Genomic DNA, 19305 nt, shown 5'->3' with positions numbered 1-19305 from the left:
GAGTCTGAGGAGAGTACGCAGGGGAGGGATAGTTGGAAATAGGATGGTGAATGGCTACAGAGGTACAACTGGATAGGAGGAATAATTTTTATGTTCTATAGCACAAAAGAATAACTATGGTTGACAATAATAAATTGAACATTTCAAAATACTTGAGAGAGAAATCTGGGTTTGTTTGTTTCCTGTCTGTTCTGTTTGGTGTGGCATGGTACTAGGGAATGAACCCAGGTCTGCCTCTGAGACATATATCCAGTCCTCTTTATTTTTTATTTTGAGACAGGGACTCACTACATTGATCAGTTGGCCTCAAATTTGAAATCCTCTTGCCTCAGCCTCTAGAGTAGCAAGAATTTCAGATGTGCACCACCATGCTCAACAAGAGAGATTTTTGAAAGATCTCAATACAAAGAAATTATATAGTTCTGCAGTTATAGGTATGCCAATTGCCCTGATCTGATCATTACATATTGTATACATGTTTTGAAGTGCCACACTGCATCCCATAAATACATACAATGAATTCGTTCTAATATAGAAACTACACTAATTTTTTAAACGAATGAAAGAAAAGAGTCTTCTCTGAATTTCCAGTTAGATAAGATCACTGCTACCATTTTTCTATCTAGCTTTATATGAACCATCATTCAACTCCATGAGCCCAACGTGAAAAGAGAGGTCTATGTATGTCCTGAGTCTCCAGAAGTCCTGCAGTTTAGATGGTTTACTATGAAGACTAAGCAGTCTGACCACACAGTAGCACAATCACATATCATTCTATCTACTCTCAAGAATTCTGAGCTGCAGAAAAAAATCAGGTGAACGGTCCAGCAAGAAAAAACAGGGGCTGTGTATGCAGGTGGCCTTCATCAATGGCTGGTAACAACTAGTCTCATAATTCTGATACACTAACTTCATGCCTTTGCCTACTTTTTGCCTGGATACACAAGGAATGGATATTATATTCCAGTTTCTACTGGACACTGTCATATACACAATAAAGAAACCATTACTAAGAAATGTTTCTTTAGAAAGAAAAGTTAAAGGATTATTCAATAGGAAGAGAAGATGAAAGGAACCAAAAATTATTCGAGAAGAAAAAAGAGCAGCAAATCAAAAGCAGCAAAAACTAGCACTGTGCAATTAATGCCTTTATCCTCTAAAAAGGCAGCAAACACTTTGTATAAGACTTGTTTACCCCCATGGAACTCACACCATGTACCAAGGGACCTCAAGATGCCACTGCTATTCAAGGGATCCCCTAGAGTACATCAAATTTTTTAAAAAGACACACGGAGACCTAACTACTATTACTATTGTAAACTAAAAGTACCAACTTGTTTGAATGGAACTTCTCAATAAATTGTTATATTTCTATTAGCCTAGAAACATCACTAAAAAAAATTACTGAGACATTAAGGGAACCTCTAATTGAACCTATTTTACAATAAACTAACATCCCACAATTCCAAAATTCCTAGACTCAAATTTGGAGCTCTTTTTATACTTTTTTCTGGTTTTCCTATTAAAAAAAAAAATTCCTTCAAAGTAGTAAAGAGCATGTTATGGTTTAGATATGAGGTGTCCCCCACAAAAGCTCATGTGTGGGAAAACACAGAAAAAGTTTAGAGGTACAATGATTGGTTTATGAGAACTTTAGCCAAATCAGGGCCTCAATCCACCTGAATGGATTAATTGAGCAGTAACCATAAGGAGGATGAGGCTGGAGGAGGTAGGTCACTGGGGGCATGCTTTTAGGGTACGCATTTTGTCCCAGAGCTTTCTCTCTGCCTCCTTGTTATCATATTCTGAACTGTTTTCCTCTGCCAGACCCTTTTGCCATGATGTTCTGCCTCATCTTGAGACTAGAGCAATGGAGTTGGCCATCTATGAACTGAGACCTCTAAAACATGAGCACTAAATAAACTTTTCCTCCTCTATGTTGTTCTTGTCAGGTTTTTTGGTAATGTGACCAAAAAACTCACCAAAACAGAGCATCAATACTATTTAGAAGCAGTGTAGCAAGATTTCATGACTACCTGGTAAGCATTCATGAGTGACCTAGGAGCCATGTATCATCCAGCTGGCATCCAATGAAGGTGAGTAAGCATCAATAATGCCAAGTACATGTATATACAGTAACAATGGCTGTCTTATTCTACCTATATACTTGTATGATTACACTGCTGGTGTGACTCTGCATCATGTATACCTAGAGGAAGAAGTTGTGCTCCATTTGTGCACAATGTGTCAGAATGGATTCTACTATCATGTATAACTAATTAGAATATATATATATATTCTAATATATATGCCAAGAACATATATATTCTATATATTCATATATATATATGCCAAGAACAACTTTCTATACCCTTTTTAAAGAGAGATGAAATGAAAACCTCAGAGAAGGAGGTATTAAGTGGAACATTTTACTAATAATATTTCCAAGAGAAACAACTATCCACTTAAGTGTTGCTCACAACACTGCCTAATTATATTTTATAGCACTAAGCAATACTTTCCTGAAACGGCAGGCTAATTTTGTGCCTAATAATGCCAGAACACTGTAGGCCAAAAACTTTAGGTCTTCAAAGACTTGTGAAGGCTTTAGTTATACAACATGTGCGTGTTTGTCCTCAATTATGTTCTCTAATGGATGCTAGGAAGTAAAATTCTATATATTGAATTATGTTTTCCTAATACAAAATTCTATATCCTAAATTATATTTTTCTAAATAATATTGTAAGACTAGAACTACTGCCAAGCGCGGTGGTGCACACCTGTAATCCTAGCAGCTGGGAAGGCTGAGGCAGGAGGACTGCGAGTTCAAAGCCAACCTCAAGGCTGGGGTTATGGCTCAGTGGTAGAGCGCCTGCCTGGCATGTGTGAGACACTGGGTTCAATCCTCAGCATCACATAAAAATAAATAAATAAAATAAAGCTATTGCATCAAAAAAAAATTTTTTTTAAGCCAGCCTCAGCAAATGGTAAGACCTAAGCAACTCAGTTAGACCCTGCTCTAAATAAAATACAAAACAGGGCTAGGGATGTGGCTCAGCAGTTGGGTGCCCTCGAGTTCAATCCACTTTACCCAAAAAAAAAAAAAAAAAAGACTGGAACTACTGTTTCTAGGAATTTTTCTCACTCTTAGACAAAAATCACTCATTTCAACAAAGTATTTCCAAGAAATTTCAACGAGCTAGGCTCTAGGAGAAGAATTAAATATACCATGTTATGGTTTAAATCTGAAATGTCTCCCAAAAACTCGTGTATTAAAGCTTGGTGGCCACTGGGAAGTGGTGGAAGTTCGAGGATGTGGAGCTAGCTGGAGGAGGTGGGTCACTAGGACATGTCTTTGAAAGGTGTATTTTGTCCCTAGCCCCTTCCCCTCCCTCTCTCCTTCAATCAGCTTCCTCACTGCCATGAGGTAAGCTGCTTTGCTCTACCACTCCCTCTGTGCCACAAAGCTGTTTTACCACTGGCCCAAAAACAACAAAGCAAAGTGACTATGCACTGAAATCATAAGCTAAAATACACTTTTCTTCCTTTAAGCTTTCTTGGTATTTTGTCACAATGAGAGATACCTTAGCACATACCACTACTAAAATTACAGGGATTGTCAGGCAACCCAAACCACTGAGATATGGATACAAAATCTTAATGGTTTCAAAAAAAAATCTGTTTTTCACCTGTATCAACTATTTTAACCTTGTATACAGCATAACTTTTAATACTCCCTTTTCTACTTCTGTTTTTAATTATATTTAACATGTTATGAAAGAATGCATTATTAATACTTTTCAAAGTATTCATAACCTTCTCTGGACCCATTTCTACATTCCATTATTTACCTCCCACCCTGCCACAATTCTCTGGAAAACAGGTTAAAAAGCAGTTCCCATTTGGGTCATGCTGTCCTCAGAGTGGAGGGTGAGAAAGTAATGAATGGCAGGACAGAAGCTTTCAGGGCCACTGAAGTTCTGCCTTCACTCTTATTTCCTCAGCATGTCCCAAATAGGAGCTGATGTTCCAACCAGCAAGCCAGAAAGAAGGTAAATGAAGTAAAGTTACAGTTGATCCACAGTTGGTAGTAATATGAATAAAAAATAAGCTCTTGTTGCAAGCCAATGAAGTTTTGGGGTCAATACCATAGCAATAACCTAACAAACATCATCTCTTTGGTATCAAAGCCCTCCATTCCCACTCTTTTAAAAGCTAAGAAATCCTTTATCTTACTATATTCACATCTCTCTTGTCTAATTTCCATTACTGACTTCACCACTATGGCCCAGGACATTTAAAACCTCAGTTCAACCTTTCAACACTTTCTTGTTGCATGAAAAAAGTGTTTGAAGATAAAACATATATTATGCCACTAATATAAAACATGCAAAAATACTATATACTACTTATAGATAACATATAAACACATTGTTTTGACTGACCTTAAGATATTTTTACCTCTCTTAGCTGTTTAAAGGCAAAATTTTAAGTCGGAAGAGAATTGAGGAGTGACTATATAGGTAATATTGTGGGGGATAGTGAGGAGTACTGGGAATTTAACGCAATGGGACTCCACCACTGAACTACATCAGTCCTTTTTATTTTTTATTTTGAGGCAGGGTCTCACTAAATTTCTTAAACTGGCCTTGAATTTGCAATCCTCCTGCCTTGGCCTCCCAAGTCACTAGGATTCCAAGTTTGGGCCACCACACCTAGCTACGGATTAAATATATATCATTCTTCATACTCTACTTTTCTCTATACTTTGCTTAAAATATCACATTTTGAAAAGAATGATAACACATGATGCCAATAAGATGGAGGACTAGGAACCTACAGGTTCCTCATTTCTCCATGGAGACAATAAATAGCAATATGTATAATAAAGCATTTTGGGGGAAACTTTAGAAACTAGATATGGGGTAACAACACCCAGTTGAGCACATAAACAAGAGGAGATGGTAAGGAGAAGGATAAGAAAGTTCACATTTTGTTTGTCCTAATTTCTCCTACCTCCAGGCATGTTTAGGCAGGATCAGGAGAATATTAACCCAACTCCTAGCTCTTCCTGTAAGAACTTGCACCTAGCATTATGGCTTATATGGGGTCTGTCTGAGGAACTGGTTTCTATCTTGCCTGGCTCAGAGTATAAATGGAAAAGGCGACACAATTTGATTACCAGATGAGAGGCCAGTGAAAGCAGAGGCAAACTCCAGAGTACATTAGAGCAGCAGAGACTGTAGTTCTGAAAGCAGGCACAAAGGAGCAAGAGATTAAAAGCAGAGGAATATAACACACATGAAACCAAAACACCCTAAGAAAAAAACAGGAAATTAAAACAGTCAGAAACAACATGTATAAGGGCTGAGACTGTAGCTCGGTACTAGAGTACTTGTCTAGCATGCACAAGGCTCGGGGTTCAATCCCCAGCACTGCAAGGAAAGGACAGGAGAGGAGAGGAGAAAAGAATGCTAGGATAAAAGCACATGCACAACCCCACAGAAAACATATCCCAGAAAAGGTCTGTGGTCTTAGAATCTCTAGCCAGGCTAAAATTGATAAATATCTTTCCCTTTATAATGCAAGTTCAAAAATATTAAGAGAGGAGACTGTCTTCAACCCAATTTTCAACAAAAGATCACAAAGCATACAAAAAAAAAAAAAACACAGGAACATGATTCAACCAAAGAACAGATAAAGGTCCAGAAATCAATCCTAAGAAAACACATCTATGAAGAGCCCAAGAAACAATTTAAAGTAATAATCATGAAGTTACTCAATGAACAAAAAAAGAAAACAGGTAGATAACAAATGAAATCAGGAAAATGAAACTTGAAACGAAATGAGAAAATCAAAAAGAGAAAAAAAAAAACTATTAAAAAGAACCAAATGAAAATTGTGGAACTTAGAGAGATCCTGTCTCAAAAGAAAAATAAAAAGGGCTGGGGATTTGGTTCAGTGGTAAAGCACTTCTGGGTTCAAACCCCAATACCAAAAAAAAAAAAACAAAACTGAATACAGGATCTTGAAGAGATATTTATACATTCATTCAGCAGCATTATTCATAATAATCAAGATGTCTATCAATGGGTGAATGGATAAACAAAGTGTCTTTTATAATGCAATATTTTTCAGCCTTATAAAAGAAAGAAATCTGTCACATGCTACAACATGAATGAATCTTGAGGACAGTACCTTAAGTGAAATAAGCCAGTCACAAAAAGACAAATACTTGTATGATTTCACTTACATGAGTTATCTAAATTAGTGAAATTCACATAAACAGAGGGGAGAGAGAAATGGGGAGATGTTGTATCATTTAGTAAGCATCAAGTTTCAGTTTTGTGAGATGATAAAATCCAAAAGACTGGATGCACAATATATATATTTAACACTACTGAACTGTAACCTTAAAATGGTTAATAGCGTAGATTTTGAGTGTTGGTTATCACATCATTTTTTTCAAAGTGATAAATTTTGAAACAAAATTGAATTAAATCAAATACCAAAAGTTCAATAACTTGCAAAAATAACAAAATACAAAACTTTTAATAAAATACAAGCAAACATACCCTCCACACATCAAGAACTCATTTGAAGCACGTCTGCCAGTAGTTCCCATTGGCATGTCATCTAAGAAGAAAGCGAAAACTACAATCAGTTCTGTTATATCCCATGCTTTGAAAAAATGCAAATTTGTTCAAACATGATTATTATGAAACATTTGGAGTACAACATGAATGATCCATTTATGTTTCAATTCCACCAATGAAAATAATAGGTGAACACAGAAAATTGCACCCATATGAATATACAGGATGTTGATCTTTCCATGCCAGTTCTACCAGCAAACTTATGGCCTTTTCCAAGGTAAACTGCCGTATCTGTTGCAATATTTAAGTATTTCTTCACCATCCAACATGTGTAGAAATTGTGCTTTTATTTTCTAATTAGATTCCTTTCCATAGGTCACTGACAAGTTTTGAGTGTTACCATTTAGCTAGCCCATAAGCTCTGTGTTTTTTAAAACCTTTACCTTCACTAGGTTTGTGTAATAGTGTGTGTGGAGGGGGGGGGGGGCTTTGTTGTTGCTGAGATAGGGGTCTCATTATGTTGCACAGGCTAGTCTCTAACTCAGGGAGCTCAAGCAATCCTCCCACCTTAGCCCTCCAAGTAGCTAGGGCTACAGGCATGCTCCACCACATCAGGCTTGCTCTGTGGTTTTTATTGTACCATTCTGCAAAGAACACATACATCACACTATACCAGATATTATCATATAACAAAGTCTATCTCAATCTAATGTTAAACTACCCCATCCTCCTGAATAACTCTTTTGAATATACTATGGAAGCTGAGGACTTCTGGACACAGTAGCACATGCCACAGGCCATCTTAGTCTACTCTTATGTTTCCTCTGAATGTGGGAGTACTGCACAGCTCAGAACTCAGGGACCCTTCATTCCCTGCCACTGTTATATTCACTAACACACTGCTCTATGTCATTTTATGTGATATTCAACAAAAGTGTTGATCAAATAATAGATGTTTACAAATAAACTGTGCTGCTAACCTATACTCAAAAAAGGGAAGAATCAAAAATATTCTTTTGAATAACCCTACTTAGGAAGTGAGACAGATGTTTGTCACATCTCAGGTCCCTATTCTCAACAAGGGTATATTCTAGAAGTGAAAGAACCTAATAACGTCAGGTAGTGATTGGAAATATAAAGAAAAATAAATCAGGGCAAGGGAACAACAAGTAGTAGGATAAAAGAAAAGTCTATTTTAAAGATATTAAATAATTCCTATAAGTAGAAAGGAAGAAAAAGGGAAGAAGAGGCAAGCCTAGAAGCTAGGTTTCCCTTGTTTTATACCTTTGAGTTTGGAGCCACATATGATTATAAAACAAAATTAAATCAAAAGAAAACAAAACAATGCCTAGAAATCAAAAGTAAAATAAAGCCTGACACAGTGGCACACACTTGTTGTCCCAGGTTTAAGGCCAGCCTGGGAAATAGAACAAAGCCCTGTTCCAAAACAAGAAAAGATTGGGGATGTGGCTCCGTGATACTGTGTTTGTCTAGTATATGTTAGGCCCTAGGTTCAATCCCCAGGACTGCAAGAAACAAATAAAATGAAGCAAAGGAACCTAACTACAGATCAACTTGGTAGCTTAATCAACAGCAGGAAATTTTTCAAATGACTTTAAACTCAGTAATTTGTGTATCTCTAATGGATTATCCTAGAACAAAGAAACCCAGAAAGAGATTTTAAATGACTTTAGTAATTATACATTAAGTAATATTTACATTGTTATTTCACTGCAATATTGCTATTTTGAAACTCCAAAGAGTGAGAGAAAAGATTACAGCCTAAATTCACACAGATTAAAACACACACACACACACAGAGAAAAGTCCACTGCCACAAAAATTTGGAAGATAGAAAGCTGGTGGACAAGTGATATTGACCTACTTGACCCAAGAAGACAGAATTTTTAACCCCAGAAGTAAAGCAACTTAATCACAGAACCCCCAAAGGCTTGAGTAATTAGCAGTACCAGAGATCTTGAAAGTAGGAACAAAACAAACAAAAAAAAACCCACAGGCTTATTTGAAAGTCTATTTAGAAGCAGTTAAAATACAGTAAATTATAACATTGTAGTGTCTTTAAATTTTTTACTAAATGAGTAATTATAACTGCTCACACCCGGGTGGTGGGGGGAACAGGTAACTATATGAGAGGATGGATATGTCAATTTTTTTCATTAGAGTACCCTTTTTACTAAATACGGATATATCTATATCATTAACATCAGATGTGTATCTTAAATAAACACAGTAAAATTTATTTTCAAAAATACAGAATTTTTTTTTAAGTACAGAATTTTTAAAAAGCATTAGAATTCATGTCCTTTCTCTAATTCAATGTAGAAAGGCAATGAATGCCCAGACCCCACTATTGCGAAAAACTGGATGTTTCTATTGGGACAGAGTAAAACTGGGTCTCTGGATCATAGAGCACAAGAAAGAATTAAAGACAAAGGTACTATGGTTTAAAAAGGTTAATGAGGGAAAGTAAGTAAATGAAATTTTACACTGACAATTGAGTCCTCCTGACATACTACTTTACTGGTTCCCTTAAACAGTATCAGATTTATACTCTTTAGGCAGAAGATTGGATAAATCTTCTTTGAGGTATCTAAGTAGCCCTTCAAAAAGGAAATAGTCCAAGAAAATGCCCCAGCCATAGTACCCAGTACTATCAATCAGACCTAGCTCTATACAGAGATTTCAGTTTTTAAATCCTCCATTCTTAACTATAATAATCAAACAACAAAACAGAATATTACACCTTGAAATAAGAACAATGTCAGAGTGGGGAGACAAAGGACTGAAAATTAAAAACATGACAGCATAAATGAAAAACTCAACAGAGTGGTGTTAAATAAAACTTACAGGAGGCCATTGTTTTGGTCTAAGCTCTATACTAGACCCCAACCAACAACCAGGCTAAAAATAGTCACTCATGCTGAAACTCCATCAGCAGCCTGATACTAAGCTTTTATCTGACCTTCCAAGAAATCAGGATTAGAGAGATAACAGTCAAATTTCCCAACCAAACTAGTTTCAAGTGGTGTGATCATAAGTTTTCTCTGCCTTAATCCTTTCACAGGAAAGGTAACCTAAGTTTTTACTCTAGGTTACCTGATGTTGACTCATCAGTTATTTTTTCATTATTCTGTCTCCCAGTCTGAGCCTTATAGGAAAAATAACTTTGAAATAATAATTAGCTCTTTGTTTTTTGTTTCTGCTTTTTTTTTCATATTTTTTAGTTGTTAATAGGCACTTATTTTATTTATTTATTTTTATGTGGTGCTGAGGATCGAACCCAGTGCCTCACACATGCTAGGCAAACGTCTGATCTACCACTGAACCACAACCCCAGCCCTGTTTCTGTTTTCTTCAGCCCTTTTCTGTCTCTAAAATCAAGCTCCTCTGCTCAGTTTATAGGAATAACACATTCTGTTTCATGCAACAAAGTATTGCTCGATTCTAGAATCGAAAATAAATCCAATTAAGAACATTAAACTAAACTGTTGTAATTTAATCCTTTGATAGGATTAGAAGAAAACATTAATGATATTTCCTAAAATATAGAGTATTAAGTCAAATAGATAGAAAATCATGGCTGGGGCTGTAGCTTAGTGGTAGAGCGCTTGCCTAGCATGCGTGAGGCACTGGGTTCAATCCTCAACACCACATACAAACAAAGATGTTGTGTCCGCTGAAAACTAAAAAATAAATATTAAAATTTAAAAATAAATAAATAAATAAATAAATAAAATAAAGGTGTTGTGTCCACCTATAACTAAAAATATTTTTAAAAAATAAAATAACACCCTAGGAGAGTACAGTAAGAAGAAGTGACAGCATACAGAAAACTACAAGGACACAGCCACAACAATGTTTATAGAAGCACAATTCACAATAGCTAAACTGTGGAGCCAACCCAGATGCTATCGGTAAAAAAGACCAACGGGTCCTATTGCTTAGTTCAGGACCTACAACTCATCAACACCTCCATTAGGCACATACATCCTTTGGTTCCCAACCCATACATCCTGCTGTCTCAGATCCCCCACACTGCCACCCACTTCTGGGTCACAGATTTAAAGGATATCTTTTTGCCTTTAACCTGGACTGTCCTTCCTCAGGGATTTTGAGATAGTCCACACCTCTTTGGACAAACCTTGGCCTCCAACCTTCAATCTTTTCACCCCCAGTGCCCCGAATCCACCCTCTTGCAATATGTTGAAGGCTACAGTGGCCCTCAGGGATTATTATCGTCTGGCAAATCTCCTTGCCCACCTGCGGGGAGGAAAGCACCCCACCACAGCCTTTAAGGCTATGGTAGCCGTCAGGGACTCCTTCCTTAGGCAGATTCCTAAAGTCCTAGTCCTCTCACCTTCGGCCGCTAGAGAGATGCTTACCCTCCCCTTTCTCTCTGCGTGCCCTGCCTTTCCCCCTCTTTCCAGCCCTGGGACTATCCGGCCTCTCCAGGAGGTCCCGAAAAGCCTTGGCCAAGGTCTCCCACAGTTCTGGCTCTGTCCAGGACAAGAGCTTTGACTATCAGGATTCGGTGACGACCAATCTCTGCAGCTCAAACCTGCCACTTAGGCACTCCTGATTTTTTGGCTCTGGCAGGGACACCCCTTTTGCCAAAAAATCAGTTTCCTCCTTCTCTACGTCCTCTTCCCTCCTCCTTACATGGGTAATGTGTCCTCTCTGCCAGTCAACTTTCCCCTACAATGCCTTTTGGATCAAATATAGCACCCAGGCCTGGCCCACTTATCCCTTAGACAACCAAAGCAGATGGCCCCTTTTTGGATCCCTGGATCCCTCCATTCTAAGGGATCTCTACAATTACTGTGCAAAAAAATGGGTAGAGATTGCTTATGTCCAGGCTTTCTTCTTGCTCCGATCCAATCTTGCTCTCTACACCTCTTGCAAACCTCTACAAATTCTTCTAGCCCGTCCAAAGAGCACTCAACAGATGACACAGTTCTCCTACTTATATCGGGCCTCTCCACAAAAGGCCAAAATAGCAGTAAATAGGTCACACATCTAGGGTTCTCTATCTCTCAAGGGAAAAAGGTCATTACAGTAGACAGAAAACAGCTTATTGTGTCTATACCTACACCAAAGACATACTCTCCTTCTTGAGTTTGGCTGGGTACTTCAGGGCCTGGAATTTCTCCCACCTTGCCAGGCCGCTAATCTGGCCAAGGGCCCCCAAGATGAACCCCTACCCTCAGGACAGGGAAGCCCTTTACAATCCTTAAATAGGCCCTCCTGGGCTGGGGATGTGGCTCAAGCAGTAGCACGCTCACCTGGCATGCGTGCAGCCCGGTTCAATCCTCAGCACCACATACAAACAAGATGTTGTGTTCACCGAAAACTAAAAAATAAATATTAAAAATTCTCTCTCTCTTTAAAAAAAATATATATATATATATATATTTAAAAAAAAAAAAAAAAAAAAAAGGCCCTCCTTTGGGCATAAGCCCTGCATCTCCCCAACCCTTCACCCTCTATGTACATGAAAAACAGGGACAAACCCTGGGCATTCTGGGTCAGGAATATTGACCCACATTTGCACCAGTGGCCTACCTATCCAACCCCACCGTCAGGGGCTGGGCCCTATGCCTCAGAGCCCTAGCAGCAGCCCATGACCTCCAGAAAGAAGCACACAAACTTACCTTTGGCTCCCAGTCTAACCATCTCATCTCCTCACCATCTAAAGGATTTCCTCACAAGGGGCTACAGTCACTTCCTCTTTCCAGGATTCTATCCCTCCTTTTCTCATTCCTTGACTCTGCCTCCCTCCTCCCATCTTCTCCCTCATAAGATCCCATCCACAAATGCCTGAAGGTATTAGAATCGATTTTACCCTGCCCTACCACCATTTCTGAGGGACCCCTGCCCTCTTATACACGAAGAGGTTAAAGTGGAGGGTTATGCTGTCATTTCTCTCTCACCCATCATAGAGGCAAAATCTTTCCCACCCAGTATCACCAACCAACAAGCTGAACTCATAGCTGCCACAAGGGCATGTGAGCTAGCAGAGGGAAAAACCCTCTCCCTATATACAGATTCCAAATACATCTTCCATATCCTGATCTCCCACGCAGCCATTTGGAAAGAAAGGGGGCTATTGACCACCAGAGAGACAGCAGTCATTAATTCCACATTTATTTCTGGCCTACTTTGAGCCTCCAGGCTGCCTTCCCAACTGGGAATAATCCATTGCAAGGCCCACCAAACTGACTCCTCCCTTACTACTATGGGGAATTCCAAGGCTGATCAAGCGGCTCAATCAGCGGCCCTACAGAGCTTTACCTCCTCTACTGCTACTCTTCGTTACCACCGGGGATCGGCCCAAAGATCCCCAATAACTCTTCCGGTTTGTTCACTCTCTATTCCATTCTAGTCCACGGAGTCTCACTACTTTCCTTCACTCCTTTTTCACCCTTTTCTCATGTGATAAGACCCTCCTACAACAGATCACTTCCGCTTGTCAGATCTGCCAGAGAACCAATACCAATACTCCATTAAAACCTAAACCTTTCCCAGCTTGCGGTCATACCCTGGCTGCAGATTGGCAGATTGATTTCACCAACATGCCCCAAGTAAAAAAACATAAAATATCTTCTTGTATTGGTAGATACTTTTTCGGAGATGGGTAGGGGTTCTGTAGGCAGTTCAGGAGGAATGAGGGGACGGCCATACATGACTTCAAAAGGTGAGAGATTAGAAGGCTTCTTTGGCAAGGCTCTAATGCGCAATAAAGCCAAAGGGAGCACCTTTACCCAGTCCAGGCTTAATTGTTGAGAGCCACAGTTTAGTCAGAATGACGCCTGGCATTTTTGCCAGAGGGAATAGTTGAAAGGTGACCCTGCTCTGGGATTTGGGCTGATCTGGGATTAGGGCGGATCCTGCTGGGAATAGGGTGGCTCCAGGATTAGAGCTGATCCTGCTGGGATTAGGGTGGATCCTGCTGCCTCAGGCGCCCCCTACTTTGGAGTTCCTGGAGAATTGGTGGGCGGAGCCTGGTGGAGGGAGTGTGTTACCGGGAAGTGTGTGTACAGTCAGAATTTGGGAATAAAGAGTTGCTGTTTGAACCTATAAGGCTCGTGGCGGCTCAGTTATTTGTGACCAGCCAGACTGCTGCATTTGGTGGCCGGTGCGGGGAACGCTTGAAGCTTGGAGGTAAGTGAAATTGCTCGCCCCTGAGGAAGAGGGAAAGAATGGGTGACCATTTCAAAAAACAATGTGTTCTTGTTTTGATTTACTTTGTTTTTATGTCAAGTTGCTTTTCCCTAGAACTTTCTCAGGCAAACTGGGGCAAATGGTTGACTCAAGGTTTGAAATTCTTAGAGGAAGGAGGCACCCCAGTAAGACCAAGAACAGTAAGGGCATATGTTGATACAATACAAAAATGTAGCCCATGACTTTTTAAAGAGGAGTTGTTGAATATATCACAATGGGACCATCATGGTATCCTGTAAAAAGATTTTTCTTCAACAAGAAAGAGATAGCTAGTTCTGTTTATTACACTTGTCTAAGATCTTGGTTTTTACAGACATCTGATTAATTTACAAAGCTAAAGTGTTGAAACATCAACCACTAAATATAAAATCAAGTACTCTTTACTTATTAAGTTCCATAAGGTAATATATTTAAAATATTATAAAATAAAACATTATGTGTGTTTTCATAAATTGGTAAATGGAAAAAAAAGTTTAATATTGCTTTGTGTGTCTTTGCTGAAACAAGGTTACTAAGAGTTAAGATTCTATCAGGTGTAATTTATATACAAAGAATATAAGAAGTTTCAGTTGGGTTTCAATTATAGTATTATAGTACCATAAAAAACATAAAAATATTTCATCTTATTAAAGTGGAGTAATTTGTCTAAATTCAGAAATTTCATAAAATTGTTTCAGAATGTGAATTTATAAAAAGGGTTAACGGCTAGAAAAGAGAGATAAAAAGATTCAAAATGTAGAAATATATTTTAATATGGAAGGTTAAAGGAAAAAGAAATGTTTCTAGATGAGATAATCTTTGTGTGATAAAGTAAAAAGTTGTAAAATGTCTAAGTAAATTGCAAAAGGCTTTAAAAGGTTAAAATAAAGGTGGTTAAGATGCCTTCATGGCAGAGGAAAGATTGCATCATTCGAAGCCTAGTTAATCTTAAAAGCATTACTTAAAAAAAAAACCATGAAAATGGAAGCTAATAGGATAAAAGCAATTTGGATAAAGAAGATTAAAAATTTAAAGTGGAAAACTTTAAAGACAAAAGTACAGAAAGGTAAAAAAAAAAAAGAGAGAGAAGATGTAGGAAGACAGAAAAGATGTAGGAAGACAAGAATTTTAAACCCACAAAATAGGAAGCAAAAAAAAAAAAAAACTAGGAGGAAAAAAAGCAACTAAGGATGAATGTACAAACCTTAGAAGAAAACTAGAAGATAGAAACAAGATAAAAAATGGTTAAAATGTCAAATAAAGGTATTTCAGATAAAAAATACAAAAAGCTAAGACAACTATTAGATACAGACATTCAAGATAGAAAAAAATAAAAGAGAGAAGTTTAAAGTCAAATATTGGATAAAACAGAAGAACAAGGAGATTATTAGTAACTTTTTCAAAAAGCCCATCAACTTTAATTTCTGGTGGTACAGAAATTAGAAGTCTCAGATGAGGGTGTTAAAATTTATAGACAAGAGCCAATTTAGAAAACATTAAACTAGAAGGAAATTGGTTTAAAACCACATCAAAAAATTAAAAGGACTAAAGTAATTCTAAAAACTAAGGCAAAATGCTTTTGGAAGACTTGAATTTAAAAGGATCTTTAAATTTCCAAAGGATGCATATAGGATATTTTGAAACATCATCCCTGAAGAAAAATCAGTTAATGTTTTACTTAACAGGAATCCCATACAATCCACAGGGAACAAAGCATAGTTGAAAGAGCTCATCAAACTATTAAAATGTACTTATTAAAACAAAAAGAGGGAATTGGAAAGGGGTATATATCCCCCAAAGATAAACTTAAAATAACCCTTTTTACTCTAAACTTTTTAAATTTGGATTCATCAGGGCTTAGTCCTGCGGAAAGGCATATGTGTCCAAAAAATGTACATAAGCCCAAGGTACTTTGGAAGGATATTCTAACAGGACAGGTCCTGACCCAGTGATTGTCTGGAGTCGGGGGTCTGTTTGTGTGTTTCCACAGGGAGAACAGCAGCCGATTTGGATTCCACAGAGATTAACTAAAGCGATTTCTATAGACTAAAAAGAAGATGATTTGGCTCAAATCCATAACAGCTGATATTCAGAACTCCAGTTTGGCTATTCTTACATCTGCGACAGTGATTCTCCCATACCTGGAAACTAATGAATAATGAACACCATTAAGGCCTATTTCCAATGTAAGAAACCTTGAGGCTTACTTGTGGGAATATCTTCAGACTCATATGCAAGTTATAGGAAGAATGATGGGATATCATAAGAAGAGTCAAACCCAGGTGGTAACCAGGATGCTTTTTTTTCAATATCTATTTTATTATTGCCTTTTCCCACATCATGAAGTTCTATTTTATTTTTTGAGCTCATTCAGACCTAGGTTAATATTTTGCTGATCAGTTCTATTTTTTGACTGTGGAGTTTTTAAACATTGCAATGGAGATTTCACCTGTGAAAAGCTACAAGGCCTTTACTATTATGTTATGTGTTGTATGTATTGTGTTATGTGTGCACACTTCTGTTTTGTGTTGTATGTCTGTATGTGCGTATGTCCATATATATGAGAAGTGCTCATGAAAAAATGGATCTGAATTTTTTTTTATTCACGTGATTTAAATAGTTTAATTTAAATTGGGTAAACAGCTGTTGAGGATTGTTTTAATATGTGAACAAAAAAGGAGGTTAACAGATCTGTTTGTTTACTTTTACCTTTCCTTTTCATTATATTTAATAATTCTGTTCAGGATAATGTAAATTGTTCAGAAAATTGTTTTCTTAGTGCCTGCTAGAATGTTACATAATTTTTTTTTTTAGCCATCATTGCCAGAATTCCTATCTTCATCCCAGTGCTGGTGAAGACAAAGATAAAACTAAGCTACAGCTTCTTCGAAAGCTGTCACAGTAAACTGTATAAACTGATGTGTCAATGAATAATAACTCAATAACTCAACAAGTGATGCTCAATTAAGGAGTCAATTTACTTTGGGAGGAAATGGACATATTAATACATTCCTCTGCTTTAAACTGCTTGCAGAATTTGCATGGACTATGTATCACTTGCATACATTGTGAACTATTTGTTGGTGCAGTGAATTGTGGTATTGCTGGGGTATCTTTGCTGATGGTGTCATCGGTGGTACAATTTTTCCAATAAGAGCCATCATTTGGCTTGGTGCCGTGGCATTTTGCATCCTCCTCCCTTTTTGCTTGTGATGGTCTAAAATTTGGGGGCTAACAGAGGTGAGGCAAAGAACCTCACCCCCCAACACTGGTACCAAGGCCAAATTTGGGGGCCAACAGAGGTGAGGCAAAGAACCTCACCCCCCAACTGGTGCAAAGGCCTGTCCACAAGTATGGCTGTATGCTGGACCAGTAGCCAATGACGGGTAAGATCCAATTACAATGGTACCAACCTAAGACAGGAGGCTGACGCCTTGAGGTCAGCTCATCCAATGACAGGTAAGGACCATATGTAGTATTGGACAACCTAAGACAAGCCACATGCTTGTTGTTTAATTAAACAGAAGGGGGGAGATGTTGAGAGCCATAGTTCAGTCAGAATGATGCCTGGCATTTTTGCCAGAGGGAATGGTTGAAAGGTGACCCTGCTCGGGTTACCTTTGGAGTGATTTGGAGTTCCTGTTGAGTTCTCACGGGGTTCCAGGAGAATTGGCACGCGGAGCCCAGTGGAGGGAGTGTGTTCCCGGGAAGTGTGTGTAGAGTGCCGTGAGAGTTTGGGAATAAAGAGTTGCTGTTTGAACCTACAAGGCTTTGCGGCGGCTCGGTTATTTGTGCCCAGCCAGACTGCGGCACTTAATTCCATGGTGAGCTTGGTGAGGGTCTCTTTAAGGTACCAATTGGTCCTTTCAACCTTTTCAGAAGCCTGGTGGCGGTAAGGGCAATGGAAATGCCAAGGGAGTGATAGCGTGTGAGCCAGTCCCCGAGTTATCTGCGAGGTGAATTCTGGGCCATTGTCTGATTGGATAGAAGTGGATTTATGTGAGTAAGCAACAGACCAACTACCGTAGAGGCCCACTTGTTAGAAATGGGAAAGGCTTCAACCCATCCCTAAGTCTTGCTGGTATGGCTACAGTGATTAAAGTTGCTTTTCTGTCTTTCACTATTACTATTGTTTGTTTGGGGCAAACAGGCTAGACCTGTGTTTTGCGGACCCTAAATCCTCACTAGAGTCAGCTCTTTAGCCTAAGATTCTGGTAACACTAGCACAAAAAATAAATTAAAAATTAAATACTTTCATATAGGAACATATAAAATGATGTATCAGAAAACATTAAAGAGCACATAACATGGTGGGACGCTTCATCATGTACAATCAGAGAAGTGAAATGTTGTGCTACAATTGTGTACAATGAATCAAAATGCATTCTGTGTCATATATACCTAATTAAAATAAACAAATTTAATTTTTAAAAAGCATTAAAGAAACTTAAACAATGGAGACATAATTTAACACTGTAAAAATCCTAACTATCCTTGAACAAGTCTATTGAATCAATGCAATTCCCATCAAAATCTCAAAATGGTTTTTTAAGGCATTTTTTATGAAAGTTGATACTGAGAAAAGCCAATTGCCAGAGTGATTCTTAACAATACTATCACTCCTCTACCACCATTTCCAGATCACACATATGCTTGACACACAAATATAAAAATTATTATAAAATAATACAAATAGACCAATGCAATAGAATGGAGAATCTCAAAAGAAATCCAATCCTATATTTAAACCTGAAATGACAACTCTGTCACTGCATTATCAGTGGAAGAAAGATAGAACATTCAATAAATAATACTGATATAATTACAGATCCCTACACCTTACTCTGTTTACAAAAATGAATTCCAGGTAAAGTTAAATATGAAAAAAACTAAAAACCTTCAGAAGGAAATATAGGAGAATACCATTCTAACATTGGAGCAGCAGGATAAAGACCACCGGTACAATTTGCTTATACCAATATTTTATAGAGTTGAAAGTTGTCCCCATCTAGTGTATCTACTTAGAAGAAATTCTGGCACATGTATACAAGGACACCTTTAGAGTACAATTTACACAGTGAAATGGCAGAAATAATATAATATAAATCAGTAGCGAAATGGGCAATCTGGGCTTTAGTTGTGCTATAAGATTCAAATATGAACAAAACATAAACAGTGTGTATCCAGATCTATAATAAAAACAGGAAAAAGCAAACTAGAGAAGTAAGCATTCTATAAACCATTTACTTAAAACTATGAAAAGATTAAAATACTATCTATTATATATGAATACATATTAAAGGATAAAAATATCTATAGGAAGAATATCTGTCTAGAAAAAATAGAAAGAAGAAAATGTGAATGTTCCTATAGAATTTTTATACCTTTAGGGAAAACATTTAAAACAAATATGGCAAAATGTTGACATGTATAAAAAGCAGCATAGGGGGCTGGGGTTGTGGCTCAGCCACAGAATGTCCGTCTAGC

The 19305-nt window shown here is 37.8% G+C and overlaps 1 protein-coding gene across 1 annotated transcript in view; it reads right to left on the bottom strand.

Annotated features, from left to right (window-relative positions):
* Ulk2 (unc-51 like autophagy activating kinase 2) overlaps nt 1-19305 on the bottom strand; it is a 102757-nt gene that overhangs the window by 45313 nt on the left and 38139 nt on the right. Inside the window, exon 14 of the mRNA XM_076870209.1 lies at nt 6577-6637. Within this exon, the coding sequence (XP_076726324.1) occupies nt 6577-6637 (61 nt within the window). The remainder of the gene's footprint in view (nt 1-6576; nt 6638-19305) is intronic.

This window comes from Callospermophilus lateralis, chromosome 11 (assembly GCF_048772815.1).
Source record: "Callospermophilus lateralis isolate mCalLat2 chromosome 11, mCalLat2.hap1, whole genome shotgun sequence".
In the NCBI taxonomy this organism is placed as follows: Eukaryota; Metazoa; Chordata; class Mammalia; order Rodentia; family Sciuridae; genus Callospermophilus; species Callospermophilus lateralis.
Note: the sequence above shows the minus strand (reverse complement) of the source record. Positions and strands in the feature narration are given on the sequence as shown.